General features: G+C 40.9%; 1 protein-coding gene across 2 annotated transcripts; it reads left to right on the top strand.

The window, feature by feature from the left end:
* Positions 1–6: 6 nt before the first annotated feature.
* On the top strand, positions 7–14,704 carry FASTKD2 (FAST kinase domains 2). 2 transcript variants are annotated; one of them, XM_077771255.1, is made up of 12 exons: positions 7–104; positions 770–1,589; positions 3,398–3,501; positions 4,190–4,298; positions 4,583–4,706; positions 5,013–5,152; positions 6,270–6,442; positions 9,842–10,005; positions 10,963–11,172; positions 11,562–11,649; positions 13,249–13,363; positions 14,512–14,704. In XM_077771255.1, exons 2-12 carry the CDS (start codon positions 867–869, stop codon positions 14,629–14,631), a joined length of 2,070 nt encoding a protein of 689 aa, XP_077627381.1. In that variant the 5' UTR covers positions 7–104; positions 770–866; the 3' UTR covers positions 14,632–14,704. The 2 variants fall into 2 exon arrangements, with proteins under 2 accessions (XP_077627381.1, XP_077627391.1); XM_077771265.1 differs by lacking the exon at positions 7–104 and adding an exon at positions 575–635.
* The last annotated feature ends 9,033 nt before the right edge of the window (positions 14,705–23,737 follow it).

The following is a 23,737-nucleotide window of genomic DNA, read 5'->3' as shown; positions in this document are numbered from 1 at the left end:
AAGCTTTTTGACCTATGAAGGATCCGTAAAACCTCGCGATACGCGAGATCGCGGGGGAAGCTGTCATGGCTGCTCCTGTATAGACCTCGGGGTTCTGACCTCAGGTGAGTGGACGACGAGCTTAGGCGGGAGCAGTTGGCAGTCCTATACCTTAGACTTCTTGCTTTCTGGAGAAGAGTCTTAGGAGTTGCTCGGGCATTAAGTTTAGGAAGGTGGGTTAATATTGGGTGGCTCAGCTTCGAAAAGACTGGCTCCTAACGTTTTATGAGATCTGGTGATACTGGCTGTCTCTTCCTCCCAAGCGCAGGCCGCATGCAAGCGTCACTTTGACCTGTTGCTTCCTCTCATCAGCGGTACTTGCCCCAGTCCCTATTCTTAAAAGTCCGAGTTTGGCAGTTGCTAAATCTTCATGTTAGAAAGTATCCCTCAACGTTAAAACTTTTTCATTGAAGATTTCTCCAAGGCAGTGGTAACATAAAATCCCTTTCTTAAAAGGAAACTGTGGAAACACTTTTCACCAGAAACCCTACTTTATTTATTTTTGAAACTCATTTATACGATGACTACCTCTAAAGTAACCTGGCTGCTCTAAGACAGTGTATACGATGCGGTGGAAGTGAAGGAAGCCCGTTTTGGTAAAGTAGTTTTAACGTTTTAATCTTTAATGTCTCCATAGGTTCTCACTTTAGCCTCAGTTAAATTCATTTCATCTCTTTAAATAAAGGTTTTGCTTTGGCTTTTATTCCCTTTATAACCCTTCCCCCCATAGGAAAACAACGGCACGTCTTCTCTTTCACTCACAGAAGTGGCATTTGTGATACATAGACTACTTCAAAGCGATTTGAAAGTGTTTGGTGGAGAGCAAAATGATTAACAGAGCAAGTTCCTTTTTATGGAACCTCAGACAATTCAGTACTGCCGTTCCAACAAGCAGAACTATGAGGCTGTCTCCTTTGGGATTTTCCAGACTAAAAGTTGTTTTTTCAAACAATTCAAACCTAAGAAGCTTTCTCTTAAGTGACTTTGGCAATAGAGTGCAGTCATCTATTAGATACCTTTTTCAGGATGCCTTAATTTTAAAATCAAGAGATGACTTTCAAACAAAGGGCATAAGCACTGAAACAGTCCTTACAGTTACCAGAGTGCTTTGTCCTAGAAGACTGCCCTTTGATTCAAAACACTCTCTTGCCTCTGATGATGGGTTGAAGATAAACTTTTATCAGGAGGCCTCCAATGAAGATGTTCTCACCAAGGAAACAAAGCCAACCCCTGTCAACTATAGAAAACTGTCTCAGGAGTGTAGTTCCCTGAGTGATGTGTTAGATATATTTTCAGAAGCACCTACTTTTCCCAGCAGTAACTATCTTTCCTCAATGTGGACAATTGCCAAAAGGATGTCTGAGGACCAGAAACGCATTGAGAAACAACTGATGTTTAACCACCCTGCATTTAGCCAACTGTGTGAACAAATGATGAGAGAAGCCAAGATCATGCGCTATGACCACGTGCTGTTCAGTCTTCTTGCTATAGTGAAGCTGGGAATTCCTCAGAACACTTTGCTGGTACAGACTTTGCTGAGGGTGGTCCAGGTAACATCAAAATGCTACTTAAATATCATCTTACTCGATTTGGCATACTTTGAGAGACTGAGGGGAAATAGAGATGTATCCTCCCTATCAGTGGAATGGTAGTTTATATTTGTTTTTGCATATATCTCATTTAGAGACCTTAAGTTGACTAGGCCTTTCCTTCCTTTTGCTATGGAAATCTATGAAAGCTTATGCTGGTTTTTTCTTCTCCATAGTTGACCAATAGTGAGTAATAAAATGAGGAGAGATACAAACATACAAGGAAGTGTTGGTTAGTTGAGGGTAGGGAAGAGGGGAGAACTAATATTTATTGAGTACCTGCGCTTTTTACTTACTTAATCCTCAATAGCCCCGCAAGGTCAATATTTACCTCAGTTTTGCAGATGAAGAAACGACTTAGTAATGTTAAACAACTTGGCCAATGTCAAACAGCTAGTGGATTCATTTACTTATACAATAAACATTTATTTGGTGTCAGTAATGTATCAGTTACTGTTCTTGCTACTAGAGAGAAAGATTTAGGAGACATGAGTCCTGTTTTCCCTATGTAGGAGGGAAGACAAATATTTTGTAGGCAATTACAAAAATAACTAACATTGCTCTGATAAGTCATACATTTACTACATTATAGGCACTGTGCTGAACACAAGGGAATATAATTATGAACAAAATAATGGCCCCATAGAGCTTTGAGTGCAGTGAAAGAAAAATAGAGTCTTGTACGAGTGTATAACAGACTTAAAGCTTAGTCAGGAGAAGGCCTTCATAATGGGAAGAAAAGACAAGGGAGGAGAATACAGGGTTAGTGTTTGAGGCAGAGATATACAAAGTTGGAAAGCAGAATTGTCTCATATCATCCTCCTTAGCTGGAGATGAAAGCTCAGTATGTCATTAGTGAATTTGCCCTTCAGTTACTTGGTCTTTCCTTTCACCGCAGATGATGATGGAATGTTGTAAATTGAAATGGAAACCCTCCCATGGGAATGAGACCTTTCTTTTTCTTTCAGCCTTATCCATTTCTTCTCATTACCTGGTCCTGACCTAAAACTTTGTGCCTTGTTAGTCATGCCATTTTAACAGAGGAGCATACCTCTTTCAGCCTAGGTTTTCTCATATGTGATCACAACTACTCTTGTGAGGTATATGAACTAGTTGTGATTAAATTGTAGAGCGCTAGGTAAGCTGTGTTGTTACTATTAACTTTCTGAATTATTCCCACTGCCATTTCTAGAATCTAGATCAGTACCCTAACCCAGGAGATCTGAAAGAGGGATCTGGGGCCTGGCCACTGCCCTTGAGACCCAGTGGTAAAATGTGATAGCAGATGTGGATGGGAAGATTCACAGCTGAAGTTACAGTATGATACCCAAGAGAGGACAGAGAGAAATTATAAGAGAACAGCTATCTAAGTTTCTTTAGGGATGGACAGATTGCCATGTATACCTCAGTAGCTCTTACATCACTGCATTTGTTGTCTTCGTGCTGAACTTGAGTCCTAAGAAGTAAAAGTAATGTTTGAAGTTATTTCAGAAGCAGAAGAATATAATCAATATCAAATGGATTTTCGGTGATAATGATGAATGAAAAAAAAAGTGTAGATGCACAAAAGTGTGTGTTGGTTATTTGGAAAATTCACTACATAAGACATTTTACTTCCCAAAGACGTCGTTTCTTGTGAGCTGACCATGAATTAATTGGTTTGATACTTAGACATTTCATTGAAAGTATCAGTTCAGTAGTTTTGCTTAGGTGAGATAGTCTGCTCTGGGCTTGTCATCTGCAGTGTTCTTGTAATTATATTTCAATAGGAACGTATCAATGAGTGTGACGAGAAATGTCTTTCAGTTTTGTCAACTATTTTAGAGGCAATGGAGCCATGCAAGAATGTGGATGTTCTTCGAGCAGGAGTGCGGTGAGTCCTCTCTTACTCGTTCTTCACGTAGTGTTCTCTATTGCTTTTATATCTCCAGTCAAAAACCAAGGTGAAAGCTGACCTGCCTTTTTTGGGTGGGGGTCCTTTTTGGAAGGTCTTCAGTACCTTCTTAAACTTCAGATCCTGACTCTGGATCTAGTAAAGCTAAAGCTAGAAATAATACTTCTTTTAGGGTCAACCATTTAAAAAAAAGTGTGGGTAATACTGATAATTCTAAATTGATCTAAAACATAGTACTGATGTGGGCTGGGAGAGAATTGACTTGTGTTCAGCTCATCACGGTTATTTGGGCACTATGAGGAGGTTACACGATGCTGACCTGGCCTGAAAGGGGGCTTGAGTTTTATGATTTACAGAATTGGTGCAACTGATTTATTGTCATAGGTCTGTGAGGATAGTACTTATTTCCTTTTTCATTGACTGTGCATTGGGATATCTTATTATAATCTGATGTGATTTATTTATTCATAATGATAGCAGAATAATGTGAGACGACATAGTGCTAGGCTGGCCCTGCATCTTTAAGTACTTACATTGCTCCATGGGCAGGCAGATTATATTATGGGCTTCATCTTCCCTGCCTAGAATTAGGAGCAGGACCAAATGACTTCTAAGGTAATTTCATTTTCAGATACTAGATTGTGGTATTTATTGTATGTAATTACAGGATACTAGCTAATCAGCAAGTCTGGAAAATTGAACGTGTCTTCACATTACAAGTTGTGATGAAATGTGTTGGGAAAGATGCACCAATTGCTCTTAAAAGGAAACTGGAGGTAACCATATTTTAAGTTTTCTCTAGTGGGCAAGATTTGAAAAAAAAATACTTCTTATGACCTGTTATCAGTTCCTAAAGTCAGTTTTTTAGGAGGACATTGTTGTGCTTTTGGGTTATAACTTTGCTAAAATGAAATAACAGGTGTAGATTTTTATTTTTTGTACATTCAAATATATGTATTTAATCTGTGTATCTCTTTGAGTCATTTTGCTCAGACTTTATCCTTTTTACTTAAAAGTCTAATTTACTTTGCCACAAATTATAAAGTTTTATTTTCTTTAGATGAAAGCCTTGAGAGAATTAGACAGATTTTCTGATTTGAATAGCCAGCACATGTTTGAGGCTTTAGCTGCCATGAATCACCGCTCTATTACACTTCTGAATGAATGCAGTAAGATGGTCATAGGTAAGAAGAATTTTCCTTTCATGATTTTTAGCATCTGACCTACTGTTGAGGACTGTATTTGTTTTGTTTGTCTTAAAATCTTTGCTGTTATGCAAACACTATCTGATAATATGATTAGATCTGAACTTTATTTTTGCCTGTAGTTTTTTGGGTTTTTTTGTTTTGTTTTGATTTGTGTTTTGTTTTTACAAAGTACAGTGCTATTTTTTTTCTAAAGAAACAAAAGTATTGAGTGTAGAGTATCTTGGATGTTACGTTCAAAGCCATGTGGTAATTTTTGTTTGTTTATTTAACTCATTCTTAAAGGTAATATCCATGGGTGTCCTTTTAAAGTATTGATCAGCATATTGCAGTCCTGCAGAGACCTCCAGTACCGTAATTTAGATCTTTTTAAGGGGATAGCGGATTATGTGGCTGTAACTATTGACATCTGGAAGTTAAAACAAGTAAGTTTGTTAACAGTTTAGAATAAACCTCAGAAACTTTTGAGAAGCATATCAATTCATTTAATATTCTGAGTATTTCTGTATCAGCTTTAGAGCAGTTAAAAGACTAAAATATTCCAGTGTTGGATTTACTTTTGAAAAATCAGCTCCTTATCATTTATGTCTAGGAGTTACCTATTAATATACTATTCAGTCTTTTGACTATCTTACTGTAGTAAAAACCATATTGTCCAAAGTTTGTTCTTTGTATTTGTTTTTCGAAAAAACAGTTGTGTGATACTTTGGATAATTAGGATTATTTCTATTTCTGCTTTTACTTTTTTCAATCTAGCATAATAAAAATGGGTGATGTGATAGGCTTACTTTACGCATTTGGAAGAATAAAATGTCATTACTTAATGATCATGACTATTTTCTATTTATGGAAAGTTGTCTTGTTTCCTCAAGAGTAGGAACCTTTAAATTTGGGAGCTATGTTAGTAACATAAATATCTAATGAAGCTGCTGGTAAAAATTTCTTTTTGTAATGATGCGATGGTAATTGCATTAGATGACTAGATTCACTTTACTTTGGAGGGTAAAGTATATATTGAGATTACCATGGAAATTGTTTTTGGAAAAAGGAGTACTAATTGTGAGAAGTTCCAAGAGGGAAATGAGAAGTGAACTGGAAATTTTAATTTAATCATAGCATTTCATCTCTGTTCTCATCTGTACAGCTCAACATGGAATACAGAAAGTTTTGGGTTGTCTCTTACATGTTTTGAATGTAGGAAGTGTCTAGGTTTGGAAGAGGGAATAATTCAAAATGAGTTGCTCATTTTGAAAAATCTCAGAAAAGGTATATTTAAAGTAGTTTCCGTGTCTGTTGTATGAGACACCTATAGGAGATGATTTGGAAATATGAAAACCATTGTATGCTCTGGTATTAACTGAATATCTGAATATTCAAGCATCACTGGAACAGATTTTTTGAGGAAGAGAGAATTGTTTCTTTGTACGGAATATTCTCTTCAGATAATTCTATTGCTGTTTAAATTTTTTGAGGTCTAAAGAAATTACTGGTAGCATACTATAATTATTAAAAAGTTTTTCCTCAATTTACTCTTTTTAAAAGGTTCTCTTTCTCCTCATTTTATTTGAAAAACTTGGTTTCCGACATACTGATGTGATGGACTTATTTATAAGAAAAGTGATGGATGATCCTGCCTCTCTAACCATGAAAAACATTATCTCTGTTCTCCATGTATATTCTTCTCTGAATCACTTCCACAAGTGCCACACCCAAGAGTATGTACTTGTTCTTTTTTAAAATTTTTTATTGCTGCATAACATACTTGAAGAAAAGATTACATGTTATCATAAGCTCAATGCATTATGACAAATGAACACATCCGTGGTCAGTATCTATATCAAGAAATAAAACATGAGTATACTTTATTTTTGAAGTTAAACAGAACTTCATTTTATTTTTATTTTGGGATTTCTAGAACAGGAAGTCTGATTGACCGAGTTTGGGTCACATGCCCGTCGCTTTGGAGCACATAACCCAAGAAGTGTGGGGCCCACTGCAAAGCAGCTGCCCGCTGTACCCTCCATTGTACCAAAAACCTCTGTGCTGCGTTTCCCGTGCCTTCCCTGCTTGTTCCCTTCAGAGCCCTTGTGCTTGTCTCGTCTGTGGATCTCTGGTGGAGCCTTGACACAGAGCTGTAATCACTTATCATTAAGCCTGTCTCTGCATCCCGGTTGGAAAGCCCTCTGGAGTGAGACTCAGTTCTTGTTATTCTGTACTGAGCACAAGTNCCCCCCCCAGTTTGGTCTTTCTCTGCTTGCCGGCTTGTCTTTGAGGCTGGCTCCCATGTACCCCCTGCACTTTCTTGACAAACACAGTCAAGCTGAGTGGTAGTTAAAACTCCAGAAACAGCTGCACAGATTCCATGCTGTTGGAAGAAAAAGCACTGGGGTGGTCAGGAAGTTTTTCAGCCTGTTGTAAGCATCCCAAGAGACAATGTGGTCCAAATTATTACATTGTGTTCCCTGTTCTTCTAGTCCGCCTAAGGAGGCAAGTCTTGGATATGCAGAGGAAGGTAGTAAATGGTAGGTACCAAATGAACAATAAGGGAGAGAGAGAAAGAATGCTGGGGTCTTAGGCTGCGGGGGCAGAGATTTTAAAGGCAGGCCAGCTCAGAGCATTTGGGAAGTAAGTGGACTGGAAGAGGGTGGGTAGAAGAGTTGGTTTAGCATACTATGTATCCACACGTTGTGAGTAATCATTTCGTTTATGGGAGGGAGGGTGTGGTTAAATCCAGAGTATCTGCCTGGGTTTGAACCTGAGGAAGAAAACATTTAACGTTTAAACTGTCATTTCAGTCCTTTGGTTTCTTCTTGATCCGTATTTACCACCCTGTAAATAATCCCAGATTTGCCTCTCTGCTCCTTAATGTGCTACTGGACTCCAGAACTTTGGTCACTTGCATGTGGTCACCGTATATCTTCTTCCTTTTCTTCTTCTTTCTCTTCTTCCTCCTCCAGCAGCTATTTACTGTTTACTAAATACTATGTGAAGTGATTTTTTAAACCACTTTATTGAGGTCTGATTAACATGTAAAAAAATACATGTCTCATGTACCCAACTTGGTGAGTTTTTAACTCATTATTTTTGATTCATCCTTTTCTACTAACATTCTCCTTCCTATGTCTTCCTCATCTAAATCTGTTTATTTATTTAGTCAGAAAATGTATACTAAGCACTTGAGCACTTAGAACAAAGATGAGTAAGACACTTCCTTGACGCATCCCCCCTTTTTTTTTTTTTAATGTTTTTAGTTTTAAGTATTTTTCTATACCCAGTGTGGGACTTGAGCTCACAACCGTAAGATCAAGAGTCCCATGCCCCACCCAACCGAACCAGCCAGGGACCCCAAGACACAATCCTTTTTTGCCAGGATTCTGTGTAATGGGTAAGGTAGATACATAGATTTTGGTAGTTATATACAGCATAAAAATTGGAGTGATCGAGTTTAATACAGGATAAATGGCAAGAGAGGAAGGCTGTGCCAGGACACTAGCTAGCCCAGTGACCTGGAGGCTCAGAATGGGTGCCAGGCAGGGCTGCCTGGAGAGGTGGTTCCTAAGCAGATGTTAAAAGATGGAGCAGCAGGAGGTAACCATAGTGAGGTCAGCAGGAAAGAAGATTCTGAGCAGAAGGGACTCCGTATTCAGTCTGGGGAGAAAGAAACAGCAGAACACGTGCAGGGAAGGACACGCAGTTGGGTGCTGCTAAAACATGAGGAACGGCAGGAGTGGGGTAAGAAGATTCGAGAGGTAATTACCACCCAGGCTCCGGACGTGGTCAGCAGCAGCCCACACGTGCTTGCTTCACTGCCTTCCCTAGGATCTGTTCCCTTCTTCCTGCCCTATTGTAACTCCCACAGTCCTTCCCGGCCTGCCTGCGTAGCATCCGCTGCCTCCCTCACCCGCCTCCTGCCGCCCGGCCCCCCCAGCTTTTCCTCTACAACCTCGCTGTGCAAAGGACTCACTCACAGGCCCACTCACCTTTGCTCTGAACCTTGGCCCCGCTNCTGCGTAGCATCCGCTGCCTCCCTCACCCGCCTCCTGCCGCCCGGCCCCCCCAGCTTTTCCTCTGCAACCTCGCTGTGCAGAAGGACTCACTCGCAGGCCCACTCACCTTTGCTCTGAACCTTGGCCCCGCCAGCTCCTTACAGCAGCAGATAGCACGCACTTTCCGGGCTCCATTTCTTTGCTCAGTTTCAAGTGATCTTCCCTTCTCCCGTCTTTTCCACTTGTACTTCTCCTTGTCCCCAAATCTCTATCTACTTACTGTGCTGTGTGCTATCTCTGTACTTTGCATGTCCTTCATTTTTTTCCTACATAAGATAGCTATGTCTAAGACTCTGGCTGACCTGGGTTCAGTTCCTGCCTGTGCCGTTTATCACCAGCGTCACCCTGGGCAAGTGACTTCACCTAATTTGACCTTTTATGTCTTCATCTATGTTTAACTGCTTTGTTACACTGTATAACATTGGTTCTGAGTGGTAGGATTAGGCTTGCAGTTTTTTTTTACTTTTAATTCAGAATATTGATAGCTGGAGAATCTGCAGTGGTGTTTTAGGCTTACAGACACACTCATCTTAAAATCCAGTATCATGGAGGAGGGCACTTGTGGGGATGAGCACTGGGTGTTATATGGAAACCAACTTGACAATAAACTATTGTAAAAAAAAAAAACAAAAAAACTCCAGTATCATGGTTAAAAGGCTCTGGGGCCTGACAACTTGAGTTCTAGCACTGTCTCTGCTACTTCCTGGCTCTTTTTTCTTGGACAAGTTCTTCAACCTCAATGAACCTGTTTACTTGTCTTTTTTTATGAGGATAATAATACCTACCCCATAAGGCTTTAGTAGTAATTAAATGAGTTAAAGCCTATGAAGTGTTTGTTCTGTGTAAGACATGACAGTAGCTAACTAATAACATTTATTGAGAATATATATTTATTATGAGGTAGCCACCTGACCTGAAGGACATGTGAATACTTCTTGCCAGTTTAATTTTCTGATTTCCTTTCTTTGGACTCCTTAAAGCCATTGGTTCTCTGGCACCTTACTCGCCTTACCATGAACTTGTGTTCTATTTATGTTTGAAAGCTGCCTTTTCTCTGTTCCCCTGAAGGTTCCAGGAAGCTATGGCTAGTTCTCTGACTGGTTACCTTCACCACATCTCTTCTGAAAACCTATTGAATGCTGTGTGTTCATTTTGCTTGATGAATCATTTTCCCCTGGGCCTTATTAATCAGCTTCTCCAAAAGGACATCATCAATGAGCTGCTGACATCAGGTACGGTGCCGGTGTACAGTGGTGACTAAAATAAGGCCATACCGCTAGCTACCTCGTGATTCCGAATGGGGTCATAGGTGGAGCAGATGCTACTGAGGAAAGAACCAGAAATGACGAAGTCAGAGGTCAGTGCTTTAAACCAGAAAACCAGCCTCCTTTACTGACAGATCCTGGATACAGAAGGCAAGGATAAGAAACCCATCATCATTGTTCCTTTTATTTACGCTGTCTGCACCTGTACAAAGGCTGAGTGTTCAAGGTGTTCTTTATGCCGTGACAGAGATGTTTGTACTTCCTAATCCTTACATGTCACATTTGAAGCCAAGTCCAGTCAGCTTTTGCAGCTCTAAACACATTGTCACTCATGGCCTATAATGAGGATACACACCCTGAGGTCAAGCAATCAGATAGTTCCCAAAGAAGTGAATTTATTTACTCTTGGAATGAAATTAATTGTGGACTTTTGGTCTTTTATATTAAACAAAGAAAAGCAATATCTGGCTAGATGTACAAAATTTGATAATGTGTTTGAGAATAGAAAAGTTTACATTCCTTGAAAAGCAATGTTAGGAAATTCTGAAGTTGAAATGTGAAGAAACAACGCCACTTGCTAATTTTTTTAAGCAGTTATTGTGGGAGAAGCAGCCTCGAACCCAGGAAACCTTGATTCTAGTCCCAGTTTTGCCTTTCGTTAATCGTGAGGCATTTGAACATTTTCCTGGGCATTCCCTCATCATTCAGTAAAGAGTTTAGACTAAATCACCTTGAGAGAGATTTTAAACTGTAAAATATCATCAAATACAGGGCACTGATCTAGAGTCTGTGGGAACTAGGGAAACACAAAGACAGTGGTCAATAAGAAACAGATAATCAGAAATATAGGTGCATTAATAGAATGTCTTAAATGTGGCAGTAATATTTTTTCTTAACTATGTATTTTCTTTCTCTTTTCTTTAGGTGACATAGAGAGGAACGCTCACAAGCTTCGTATTTTGGCTGCTTGTCTAAAACTTGATGTTTCTTGTCACAAGGCCATAGACTTAGTGCTGCCGCCGCTGCCTTCCACCCCGTTATATCCAAATGCGAAAGTGGCAGACGCGCTAAGTAGCCTTCTCGGAGAAGGATACTTCTTAAAAAATGTACACTTGCCCCATAATTATCATATCGGTATGAGGCTTTATATGATTTTCCTCTATGTATTTTATTTATTTTCCTCTATTTTGGACTAAGATGAGTTTTCTGCGGCAGGTTAGTGCTGCGTTGTCTCCAAACTGGGCTGGTTTGGGTTCTCGCTCTGTGCGTACTAGTGTTTTCGGGCACTCCTCAGCCCCCAGCCCCTTGTCCGTAAAATGGCAGTAACCGTAGTGCCCACCTCTCAGGCTTCCTGTGAGGAGTAAGCGACGTTATATGTGTCAAATCCAGACTAGAGTCTGGCACGTGGTCAGCTCAACATGGTTTTTGTCTGATGCCATTGTCCGTAGTAGTAGTGGCAGTATACATTTTGAAACAGAAAATCACTTTGAGTAATGTTGGAAAAATTAATTCTTTTCTTTCAGATTTTGAAGTCAGAATGGATATTAACAGGAGTCAAGTGCTTCCATTTTCCAGTGTGGATGTGATAACTGCCGCTGCAGATATTCAAAGGTTGCTTGCATATATTCATTTAAATCTTGATTTTCAAAGACTTCATATTAAGTAGCGGTAACAATATTAAGACTTTATGTTTGTGTAGACTTCTCATCCGTTCATCTACTCCGTAGGTGTAAATGTGGACATTGATTAAAGAGGGTGGACTGGAGTTGAGTCATTTAATGAAATAGGCAATGTTTGTTGTCTTTTTTTTTTTTAACAAGGAGTTTTTAAAAATTAGNAATAGTTGTTATAAAAAATTAAGGCTTCTACAAAAATTAAGTACCCAGTAAATATTTTGTTTTACCACCAGGATCTTCCTAAAGGCAGAGAAACTTTAGCTTTTTAGTGAAGCTGTATTGTACGTGGGTCAAGCCATATTGAAGTTAATCATAAGGCGTTTCCTTGACTCGCGTGCTGCACCCTGGGTGTCTCTGGAGACTGATGGTACTGCGCCCCGAGGGCCTATCCTGCGTGCTGGTGAAGCGGCGCTTCCGGTCTTGGCTGTGGCACCCCGTGTTCAGTCAGCCTCCGTGCGGAGGCTCTGCGGGACGCACAGCGCGGAGGCAGCCGTGGGTCCCGACCCCAAGGAGCCTGCATCCCATTGCTTTATAGGATGTGTTCGTGTGTATGCACGTACATACAGTAGGGGGAGGTTTAGGGAAAAAATATGTAGGGATTCAAACTCTTATCTGCTCATCCCTCACCATTCTCTTACAGCTCTGTAACTTTACCCTTTTCTGAATGCACCCAGCTTGTTCCTTGTCCATCTTTTTCACTGTGGTCTCCCCTATACTGTTACGTACCTCCCCCAAAGGAGTGGCTTTCTCTCTGACCTCTGTGAAAGCTAATTTTTCTCTTTCAGGTGCTCCATTGTTCTGTCCTAATAATGTAGTAGCTCTCAGCCTGAAGCTCTGAGGAGAAGTAAGGAGTGTGAGCTTTCCTTTAAAAGATAAAATTTCTCTTACGCTATCTCAGATAACAGCCAAAGTATAAGAGAGTAAGGATACAAATGTCTTATTTTTCCCCCAACCGACTTAATCTTTCCAAAAGGCCAAGAACAATGAAAAAACAAATTTTGCCTTCCATATTTTGTTACGCATACAGACTTTATCTTTTTAACAGTTTTGGCCTTTCTCTTAGTGTTTCCTGTTTTGTATTTGGACTCTCCGTTCTGGTTTTCAAGTGCTTCTCTCTCTGGGAGACCATATGTACAAGGCAAACACGTGCCATTTGTTTATCTACATCCCTGCTTCTAGTAGCATAAATAATTGTATTCGGGTCAGATTTTTAACACTGCACAGGACAGCCTGGAAATGCTTTCCTATCTGGGTATTTTCCTCATCAAGTACGTAGCCACCCTTGAAGGTGGCTGAGGGAAAGCTATGTAAAGCATTATTGCAAGCTTTTGGTTTCTAAAGCAGCCTTCACGTCCTGGAGTATTCGCAGAGGCCAGGTAACAAGGGGGTGGAGGACGGGAGGGGCAGTGAGGGACGGTGAAGACGGTGGTCGGCAGAGAGCTCAGCCATGAAGTCTGCAAAGAACAGGAACACAGCGTGATTGTACGTGTGGTCTCGTAAGTAACGGTCTCCTTTGGTGCATTTTCGTTTCCAGAGTAGCCGTGCTGTGTGTTCCTAGATCCACTTACTGTTTGGATTTAACCCGCCCCAGAGGATACCTTGCTATGAAAATGCGGCATTTGAAAATAATGGGTTTTCATGTGATCTTGGTAAGAAGAAAATGCAAACGGGATAGTCTTCAGTGACTGACGTCCGTTCCGCTGGGGACGTTGCGGTTGAGGGTGGTCACGAGGACTCGGGGGGAATTGCCGGCAGTCCTGCAGGGGTTCTGTGGTGGAGAGCATTTCTCTACGTGGCTTGGTGTCCACTCAGCTGCTGGCTGTCGTTTACTAGGAGTTTTATAAATGCTAGCATCTGGTCAACTTTCATCTTTTTTGTTAAGAGGAAAAATGTAAATCATATTTTTTTTTTTTTTTAAAGACCCATGAAATCCTATTCATTTTCCAGAATTTCTTAAGGGAAGAAAAGATGAATATTAAAGCTTTGTTTTCATGGGCCGGTGTGAGGCTGCTGTAGGGTGCGTGTCCCCAGGAAAAGCTAGATGGCTTGTAAGAGGGGAGTTCACACCTCATTTTCATTCCGACTCCACAGCTTTTTTTGACCAGCATCTCCAGAGGTGTCTGTATGGAGCAAGAACCTTATGAATGAATTTATGTATATGTTAGTGTTGGGATCTATTTAATTGCCAGTTATTTGGTCCTGCATATTATGTGAAATGTAAACATTCACATTTACATTATGATACTTTTCATATCTAAAAATGGATTACATGCATATTACTGAGGTTGATGCCACATTTTTCTTAATGGGCAACTATTTAAGTCTTTTTCTCCCATAATGGATATTGTATGTATTCTAAGGATGATTATCCCAAGAAAGGGATTTTTGCACCCTTTAGAGAACCTTCATTTTTTAAATGTTTATTTATTTTTGAGAGAGGGGAGGGGCAGAGGGAGAGGGAGACAGAATCCCAAGCAGGACCCCCTAACATGGGGCTCTATCCCATAGACTGAGATCATGACCTGAGCCTAAATTGAGAGTTGGATGCTTAACCAGTGGAGCCACCCAGGTGCCCCAGGAAACCTTTAAAAGTTTGAGAATTTACACTGGTAGAGCTTTCTTTAACCCTAGCACATACTCTTACTAACCTTTTAAAACATGAGTAATCATAAGATAACACTTGCTTTTAAAGAGCAGTTGGCTTGGTATTACCTTCACATGCTTGGATCTTGAAACTAGCTTTTATTTTATGTGTTGCCTTCTTGCAAACTGATTATTTTCTCCTTTCTTTGGTAAGGTCCATAACTGGAAGATAGAAAGACTGGAGGTGAAGGATATAGTCACATTTTTGAAGACAGAACTCTATTCAGCTAAAGCCTTTCCTACGGCTGATGCAAATCCCCAAAGCACATGTTAAAATGGAAGCAGCCTTTTCATATTACACATAAATTTGTAAAATAACTTTAATAAAGACTACAATTCCATTGTCAGTGGAATCTACCTGACTACTCACCATAATGAAAAGTGTCACTTCAGTTCACTGTTAATTTTAAGAGTGGGAGAAATGTTGTTACTGGCATTTTAGAAGGTGCTGAGAAAACTCCAGCAGGGTCACTTTTCCGGCCCTACTTGTTCCTCCAGTGCACAGATGTTTGACACATTCATGAGGTTTTACTTTTGCTCATAAGCTTTGATGTATTGAATCTTACATCTTAGTTGTGAAGGGCTGCAGCTAAGGTGGCGCGTGCACCTTCATTCCAGCCCTGCATATTTGTACCCTGGATGCATATGCTGCTCTAGGATTCAGGCACAGGCCACATTTTTAAGCATTGACCACATGGCAGTTGGACTAGGTGCTCAAATGGCAGAATGTGGAAGAAACAATGAAGTAGCATGTGACAGATGGCCACGGGCCAAGCATCTGCTTTGTAACAGGCATTCTAGGTGGAAATGGTTGGTGGGCCCCACGAAAAGCTACACAGAAAAGACAGTACAGAGATGGCAGTGAGTCCAAATTTATTAAAACTGATAGGCTGTGGGTTGGTGACATGTAACTGTTGTTGCCATTATTGAGATCTTTTCCGTTTCTTCCCCTCTCCCCTCCCACCATTTCGTGAAGCTTTTAAATTAAATATATAGCTGAACTACACTGTGACTCAGAGCTGAGAACTATTTTTCAGTTGTTGTTTTTTTTTCCCCTCAGAGTGTGAGCCAGAGAGGAAGAGAGAGAATCCCAACCAGGCTCCGCACCCAGCATGGAACCCAACGGGCTCAGTCTCACAACTGGGAGAGCATGACCTGAGCCGAAATTGAAAGTTGGATGCTTAACCAACTAAGCCACCCAATGTACACCCCCTGCCCTTTTTCTTGTTTCTTTTCTTGAAACATTTGTTCAAGGGGCACCTGGGTGGCTCAGTGGGTTAAGTGTCCAACTTTGGCTCAGGTCATGATCTCACGGTTCTTGGGTACAAAGCCCACATTGGGTTCTGTGCTGACAGCTAGCTCAGAGCCTGGAGCCTTCTTCAGATTCTGTGTATCTCTCTCTCTCTGTCCCATGCCTTCTCATGCTGTGTCTCTCTCTCCCAAAAAAATGAATAAATGTTAAAAAAAAAAAAAAGGAACATTTGTTCAAATTTGCAATATACCTATCTACCTAGTGTTTGACTCACTGTGGATATAGTGAGTTTCATTTATGAAGCCCGAGTGCCATGTAAGTCGGTAATTATTTTACCCCGATGCAAAAGACTGAATATTTATGTCACCCCTCCTAATTCATGTGTTGAAACCTAACCCCCAGTGTGATGGTATTTGAGGTAGAGCATTGGGAGGTGATTGATTCATGATAGGGGAGCCCTCATGAATTGTATTAGTACTCAGTACTCATGTAGAGACCCCAGGGAACTCCCTTGTTGCTTCTGCCACTTGACACAATGAGAAGACCATTTATTAGCCCCGAGGAGGACCTCCACCAAGACTGAGTCTGCCAGAGCCTCCATCTTAGACTTCTCGCCTCCGGAACTGTTGAGAAATTTTTGTTCATAAACCATTCAGCTGATGGCATTCTGCTAATATCAGCCCGGATGGACTAATCTATGCCAAATACACAGACAATGCAATTATTAGACATCTTGCTCTGCAGACCCAGCCAAGTATTCACATGTATTCTCGCTTTTCCATTATTTTAACTCTGAGGTGAGGCTGCTCTCATGATCCTCCTGGGGCCCTCACTTCCTTATCTCTAATATGAGGATGGAGTATTTGTCACGGCTGTGCAGATGGTAGAGCAGGGCTAGAGTGTGAGCTTGAGCTGACGTAGGCTTAAGAGAGTCGAGGAACCCTGGATTGGCAAGAGAGCTCCCGCATAGGACTGCAGCCGTGGAGGTTTTATTCGCTTATCCAGCATTTAGAAAGGGTTAGGGGCAAAAGGAAATTTAGCAGGCATTTAACTCCCCTCTGATTTTATGGATGAGGAGGTTAAAGCTCAAAGACCTTGATTTTCCTGGAGTCTAAGCCCCGTCATTGATTTCCACTTCATTTCTTCCTCTACTGCCCTTTAGTTTGGGTCTCCGGTTTCTGGTTCCAGATTGGACAGCACGTAGCTTTGTGGCCTTGACCACATGATTTTAACCCTTAAAAGCCTCAGAATGAGTGTTGAAAATACTTGATTAAAGAAACCAAAATTCATTGTTTAAATATTACGTGTGTATCTGTTGCTTTTAGTGGATAATTATGGCTCATAGTCAAAGGATTAGACAATTCTTTTTTTTTTTGAGAGAGAGAAAGGGGCACAGAGGATCTGAAGTAGGCTCTGTGCTGACAGCAGAGAGCCCAATGCAGGGCTCAGACTCCCACACCATGAGATCATGACCTGAGCCAAAGTTGGATGCTCAACTGGCTGAGTCACCCAGGTGCCCCAGGATTGGACAATTTTTACGAATACTTATAATTACCTTTGGGGAAGTAGTTTGCTTGCATTTGTATCAATTGGCATGGTAGATAAAAAGACATTCCTCTTTAAATTAGTATTACTAGTATCAGCATTCTTCATTGGGTTTTGTTCTAAAAAAAATCTTGTGAGACTCCAGGTATGGTGAAGGGAAACAGTTTAAGTAATAATATATAAGTCTTCTCAGGATAGAAACATTTACTTCCCATTACAGGAGAATATTTACATATTCTCCTTTTCTGGTACTCAATTGACTAACAAAACAAGCCCAAAAACCCAAACCACACAACCCCAGTTTGAATTCATGGACTCATTTCTCATACAATGAGAGAGGTTCAATAAAAAGTGGGAGTTTATGAATCCAAATTCTTAAGTCACAAAATATTTTATGTCTTAGCATCAGTATCTCCATTGTAGAAAGGATGAAACTAATCTATTTTACTCTATCAACTAACTAAAAGTGTGAATGTAAAAGTTAGAAGTTGACGTGTTGATATACATGGCTTGCTTCTGATGTAGCCTGTGGTAATAAGTCAGCTACCTCATGAAAGGAATTAGGTGATTAGAAAAGGCTTCAGTTTTATTTATGTCTGATTCTGTGTTCAGACTGAGTTTTATGTGTTTGGAGCAGTGTCAAGATGATTATTATTATTCTTGAATTTCTTTAAAATGTCTATCTCTATTACCATTCCACCAAGAATACACAAAGGTGAACGTCAAGCTGAGGGAAAAATACAGATGACATATTTTTGACAAATATCTAAACAAAGAGCTCTTATAAGTCGATAATAAACACTAACGTAACAAAAGAAAAATGAGCAGTGATCAACATGAAAAAATTTCAGTCTATTACTAATCAAAGACAAGCACATTCAAACAAATAAGGTATGTTTGCTTCAAATTAGCAGTGGTTTTTTTTTTTCCTTTTAAGAATTACAATGCTTCCATAGGTGTAACGAGGCACACACTTGTGTACGGGGTTGGTGGAATGTAAATACCTTTGTGGAATACGTTTTGTGCCTTCCCTCCCAGATTTAAAAAAGGAAATAACTTTATTGAAGCATAATTGACAATGCACTACATATGTTTACAAGGTACAACTTGATAAGTTTTAAGAGACTTTACATATAATATATCACCCCAATCAAGATCACAAACATATCCACCACCCCTACAAATTTCTTCGTTCTTTGCCTTTCCCTTTGTTCCCTGGAAACCACTGATCTGCTTTCTGTCTATATGGAATGACCTTTGGCTGTATGTATCCAGAGTCATAAAAATATTGATATGGATTGAAATTGACCAGCATTAGGTTTTTGATGATCTTTGTGCCTATATGCATACAGAATATACATGTGATAAATATTTGTATTACTCCTTCATTGTGTGTAAGGATTCTTTCTTATCGCTCCATTGATGTGATATTTCACCACATATGAGCTAGACATTGGAAATTAAGTGTGTTCATCATTACTGGACTATATATTTTTTCTAAGCCCTTGCTACTCTGTGGTCCACAGAGCTGTGGTGTTGGCATCATCTGGAAGGTTGTTAGAAATGTAGAATCTTGGGACCCATCTCAAGATCTATGAACCGGAACCTGTATTTTAACAATATCCAGGTTGTTTGTATCCTCATTAAAATTTGAGAAGCACTGTTCTAAGATACCATTTTAATATTTGTAAAATATTTGAATGTGCTATAATTTACTTGACATGGGGAAAAGTTTACAGTTTATTAAATGGAAAAGCAACCACCAACTCCATATATTAGGATCCAAATTTGATTTTTATTTTTTATTATTTTTTAATAATTTTTTTAATGTTTTACTTATTTCTGAGAGAGAGAGAGAGAGAGAGAGAGAGAGACAGCATGAGCAGGGGAGGGTCAGATAGAGAGGGAGACACAGAATGCAAAGCAGGCTCCAGGCTCTGAGCTAGCTGTCAGCACAGAGCTGGATGTGGGGCTCAAACCCACGAACCCAGATGAGATCATGACCTGAGCTGAAGTTGGACGCTTAACCGACCACCCAGGCGCCCCCAAATTTGATTTTTAAAACATGCGGCATAGGGGTCCCTGGGTGGGTGGCTCAGTCAGTTTAGTGTCCAACTCTTGATTTCAGCCCATATCATAATCTCACAGTTCATGAATTCAAGCCCTATATCGGGCTCTTCGGATTCTCTCCTCTTCTCACTCTACCTCTCTCTCTCTCAAAATAAATAAACAAAATAAAAAAATTTTAAGCAGCTTATATAATGCATTAGAAGTGCATTAAAATAGGAAGGAAAAGGATAAAGATGGAGAGAGTGATTATTTCTGAATAGAACTGTGATTTTGGGGGTGCCTGGGTGGCTCAGTACGTTGAATGTCTTACTTTAGCTGGGGTCATGATCTCACAGTTTGTTGGTTAAAGCCCCACATCAGGCTCTCTGCTGTCAGTGCAGATTCCAGTGCCGATCCTCTCTCTCCTTCTCTCTGTGCTCCCATCCATGTTGTCTTTCTCTCTCTTGAAAATAAACATTTGGTGCACCTGGGTGGTTCAGTCAGTTGCGTGTGAGACTCTTGGTTTTGGCTCGGGTCGTGATCTCATGGTTTTGTGGGTTTGAGCCCTGGGTCAGGTTCTGCATTGGCATCACAGAGCCTGCTTGGGATTCTCTCTCTTTCCTTCTCTCTCTGCTCTTCCCTAGTCGTGGTGCCTCTGTCTCTCTCAAAATAAATAATTAAACTTTAAAAATAAACACTTAAAAAATTTTTAAAAAGAGTTGTGATTTTTATTTTCTTTATACTTTATTTTTCATATCTTCAAGAATGAATATGTATTACACTTAAAATCAGAAAACAGATCATTAGGTCACCTCAATCCATTCTTAATGTTTGATTCTCCTAACAGCATTTCAGCAATTAGTGATAAACACTAATAGCTTAACTTAATGGATACCTAGAATAATGGGGGATATAAAGAACTTAAGACAGGGGCCCTCTTAAGTTGCTTATGAGATAAGATGCCATTATTGTTTGTCAGAAGATAACCTGATGTGTGAAAAGACCCAAAAAATGGGGAAGAGGAGGTCAGAGAGGAAAGGGCCACCGAGTTGGGTTTTCAGAGCTGGCTGTACAGAAGAGAATGAACAAGATTGGGTAGTGTACCAAGAGAGACCATATATAATCTGAAAATTTCTTGTAGATTTTTATGAGGTGGAACAATGGTGATGATGGTGGTGCATGTGATAAATTCTGCTAACTAAATTTTAAAGGGAAAGGAGCCAGGAGCCTGATCCTCTGCTTAGAATGTTAATGTAGCAAGTAAATAATTTTCTAAATTTATTGTGACATCTTGTAGAATATGGCTCATTCTACTCCAGTCCAATCCCTACCATTTTTGTCATGGTGCATGTAGAAAATGAGGATGTTGGGACCCCTGCGTGGTTCAGTCGGTTAAGCGTCCTACTTCGGCTCAGGTCATGATCTCACACTTTGTGAGTTCAAGCCTGGCGTCAGGCTCTGTGCTGACAGCTCAGAGCTGGGAGCCTGTTTTGGATTTTGTGTCTCCCTCTTTCTGCCCCTCCCCTACTCTTCTCTCTCTCTCAAAAATAAATAAACATTAAAATAAATTTTAAAAAGAATGAAATTTGGTAACCAAGAAACTTTAAAAAAGAAAATGATGGTGTTTTAATAGCACTAAGCTAAAGATTATTATGAGATTTTTATTTGGAGTTTAGTAGAACAAAATATTGTATTTTCTTCATACACTATAAGAACTAAAATCAGTAAAATCCAAAGTATTTGAGAAGAATATTGATTTTGTGCAAATTCCCAGATACATTTTTTAAAAACACCTTAATGAGAAACTTGATCTTACTTTCCAGACATAGCTGTTAAATATCAAGTTGTATGCTCGAAATGACTATATCCAATTCTTGATCAAGATATTTTAATGATGAGGTCTTCGAATTCTTGGTAATCGCCATTGACAAGAAGCTTGGTTTATGTAAGTAGCTGATGAAACTATTTTAAACCATTTTTTAAACATCATTCAAAAATTGAAAATTCTATTTAAAGCCTAACAGCTCTTCTCATTCTGTCATTGACAAATGTGATGTTGATTTTTTGGTGATAATACAAATGGGTTTGAATTGCAATACAATTTTTTTCATACCAAGTATTTCCAAGTAATGATGATGTTCTGAGTGTGTGTGTGTGTGTGTGTGTGTGTGTTGTTAGACTAGTCGCCATACATGTAAGAAATAAGTAAACATAAGAGATTTGGGGCATCTACCTGGAGCTGGCCTCCCCAAACCCAACTGCCTGCACTTCCCCATGAAGCTATCCATCAGCTGGAGTGTCCCTTGCCCACGCCGGTGAGCAGCTTACCAAGCAGCAGGCTTTTTTTTTTTTATGTTTTATTTATTTCTAGGAGAGAGAGAGAGAGACAGCGTGAGCAGGGGAGGGTCAGAGAGAGAGGGAGTCACAGACTGAAACAGGCTCCAGGCTCTGACCTGGCAGTCAGCACAGAGCCCGACGCGGGGCTCGAAGCCACGAACCGCGAGATCGTGACCTAAGCGAAAGTCGGACGCTTAACCGACTAAGCCACCCAGGCGCCCCAACAGCAGGCTTTTTAAGTAGCTGCCCAGGTAACTGGGCACATTCTTGGCTTCACACAACACAGCACAGTACAGCACGGAGAGTCAGTGCTTCTCATATTCTTTATCCATAGGAACTGAGGGGTGGAGCCATCAGGCCCCAATCTGTCCCGGTTACCCCTTCTAGAGAGTGCTAGGTGAGGAGGTTACTGGCCAAAAGTTGCTTTGGCTGCATAGCCCTTTGTGGCTACCCACAAGGCTGAGAGGGCAAAGAGATCTCTTGATACGCTGAAAAGATGTTTTTTTAAATGTTTATTTGTTATTGAGAGACAGAGAGAGACAGAGCACGAGCATGGGAGGAGCAGAGAGAAGGGGGGACACAAAATCTGAGGCAGGCTCCAGGCTCTGGGCTGTCAGCACAGAGCCCGAAGCGGGGCTCAAACTCACAAACTGCAAGATCATGACCTGAGCCAGAGTCAGACGCTCAACCAACTGAGCCACCCAAGCACCCCTCTTGATACACTTTTAACCCACTCGTGGGACGTGGATGCACTGTGGCTCACCGATGGGCCCATAGGAACACCCCCTATGGCTTGAGTTCCAGATGTGACCTGGTTTCCTCCAAGCAGATGTGCCTGTTTGAGATGAGGAAGACCAGATGAGATGGAAACCATGATTTCTGTTATCTCTGACCATGATTGTGTAGCATTTGATTTTTCTGGAATAGCAAATAGGGCGCAGCGCAGCGGGATGTGGGGCAGGGGTCTGCTGCTAGGTTCTGTGGCTCTAGAACTATCGAGGGGGCAGTGGCATCATGATTTTCTAGTGTCCGTGTTGTCAGCAGAGATAGGAGCTGAGCTCTTCCACCNGCTCAAACTCACAAACTGCAAGATCATGACCTGAGCCAGAGTCAGACGCTCAACCAACTGAGCCACCCAAGCACCCCTCTTGATACACTTTTAACCCACTCGTGGGACGTGGATGCACTGTGGCTCACCGATGGGCCCATAGGAACACCCCCTATGGCTTGAGTTCCAGATGTGACCTGGTTTCCTCCAAGCAGATGTGCCTGTTTGAGGTGAGGAAGACCAGATGAGATGGAAACCATGATTTCTGTTATCTCTGACCATGATTGTGTAGCATTTGATTTTTCTGGAATAGCAAATAGGGCGCAGCGCAGCGGGATGTGGGGCAGGGGTCTGCTGCTAGGTTCTGTGGCTCTAGAACTATCGAGGGGGCAGTGGCATCATGATTTTCCAGTGTCCGTGCTGTCAGCAGAGATAGGAGCTCTTCCGAACAGCCAGTTCTGTGGTGGTGGTCTGAGTCCCTCCTGGAAGTCAGATAAAGGCGGCTCTGTTAGCTACCCCAATCCCCTGCTAAGAGGAAGCAAGCCCTGTGAATGGCCAGAAGTTAACTTCCAGTCACACGGCGTTTAAGCTTAGATAGAGCTAGATGGAGTGGTTTCTGTTACCAGCTACCAAGTGCTGATGGATAAAGATACTGTAACATATCTATCTATCTATCATCTATCTATCATTGAGCCCAAAATAGGTTACCTTTTTAAAACGCTTTCTGAATTTTGCTCTAAAGAATTTCACCCAAGGCTAGAGACCTACCTCATGTTACTAAGAGCCACCAGGACTACCATGTACACTGCCAGCTGGTTTCACAAGCACCTCACCCTCAGGAGGCTCTTTCAGGCAGCAAGAAATCTTCCTGGGCAGTTGAAAGGTGAAAGTGGCCTTTCTCCCTTCATTTTCTACTTGTGCAACCAGTTGTCACCGTACTTCTCCTGTTTTCAACTCTGGATCTTCCCAGTTCCGTCTCAGGTGATCTCCGTCCTCCAGGACCCACGTCACCCTGAAGAAGGAAAGCCACCTAACTTTTGCCCAATTGATTCAGGAAATCCATGCCTATTTTCGTGTAAAGTGCAACAAATGGGGAAAGGCATGGACTTTGATAAATATATGAAGACTTCCATCTTGCCTGAACTTTTA

This window comes from Crocuta crocuta, unplaced genomic scaffold (assembly GCF_008692635.1).
Source record: "Crocuta crocuta isolate KB4526 unplaced genomic scaffold, BGI_CrCroc_1.0 scaffold160, whole genome shotgun sequence".
Classification (NCBI taxonomy): Eukaryota; Metazoa; Chordata; class Mammalia; order Carnivora; family Hyaenidae; genus Crocuta; species Crocuta crocuta.
Note: the sequence above shows the minus strand (reverse complement) of the source record. Positions and strands in the feature narration are given on the sequence as shown.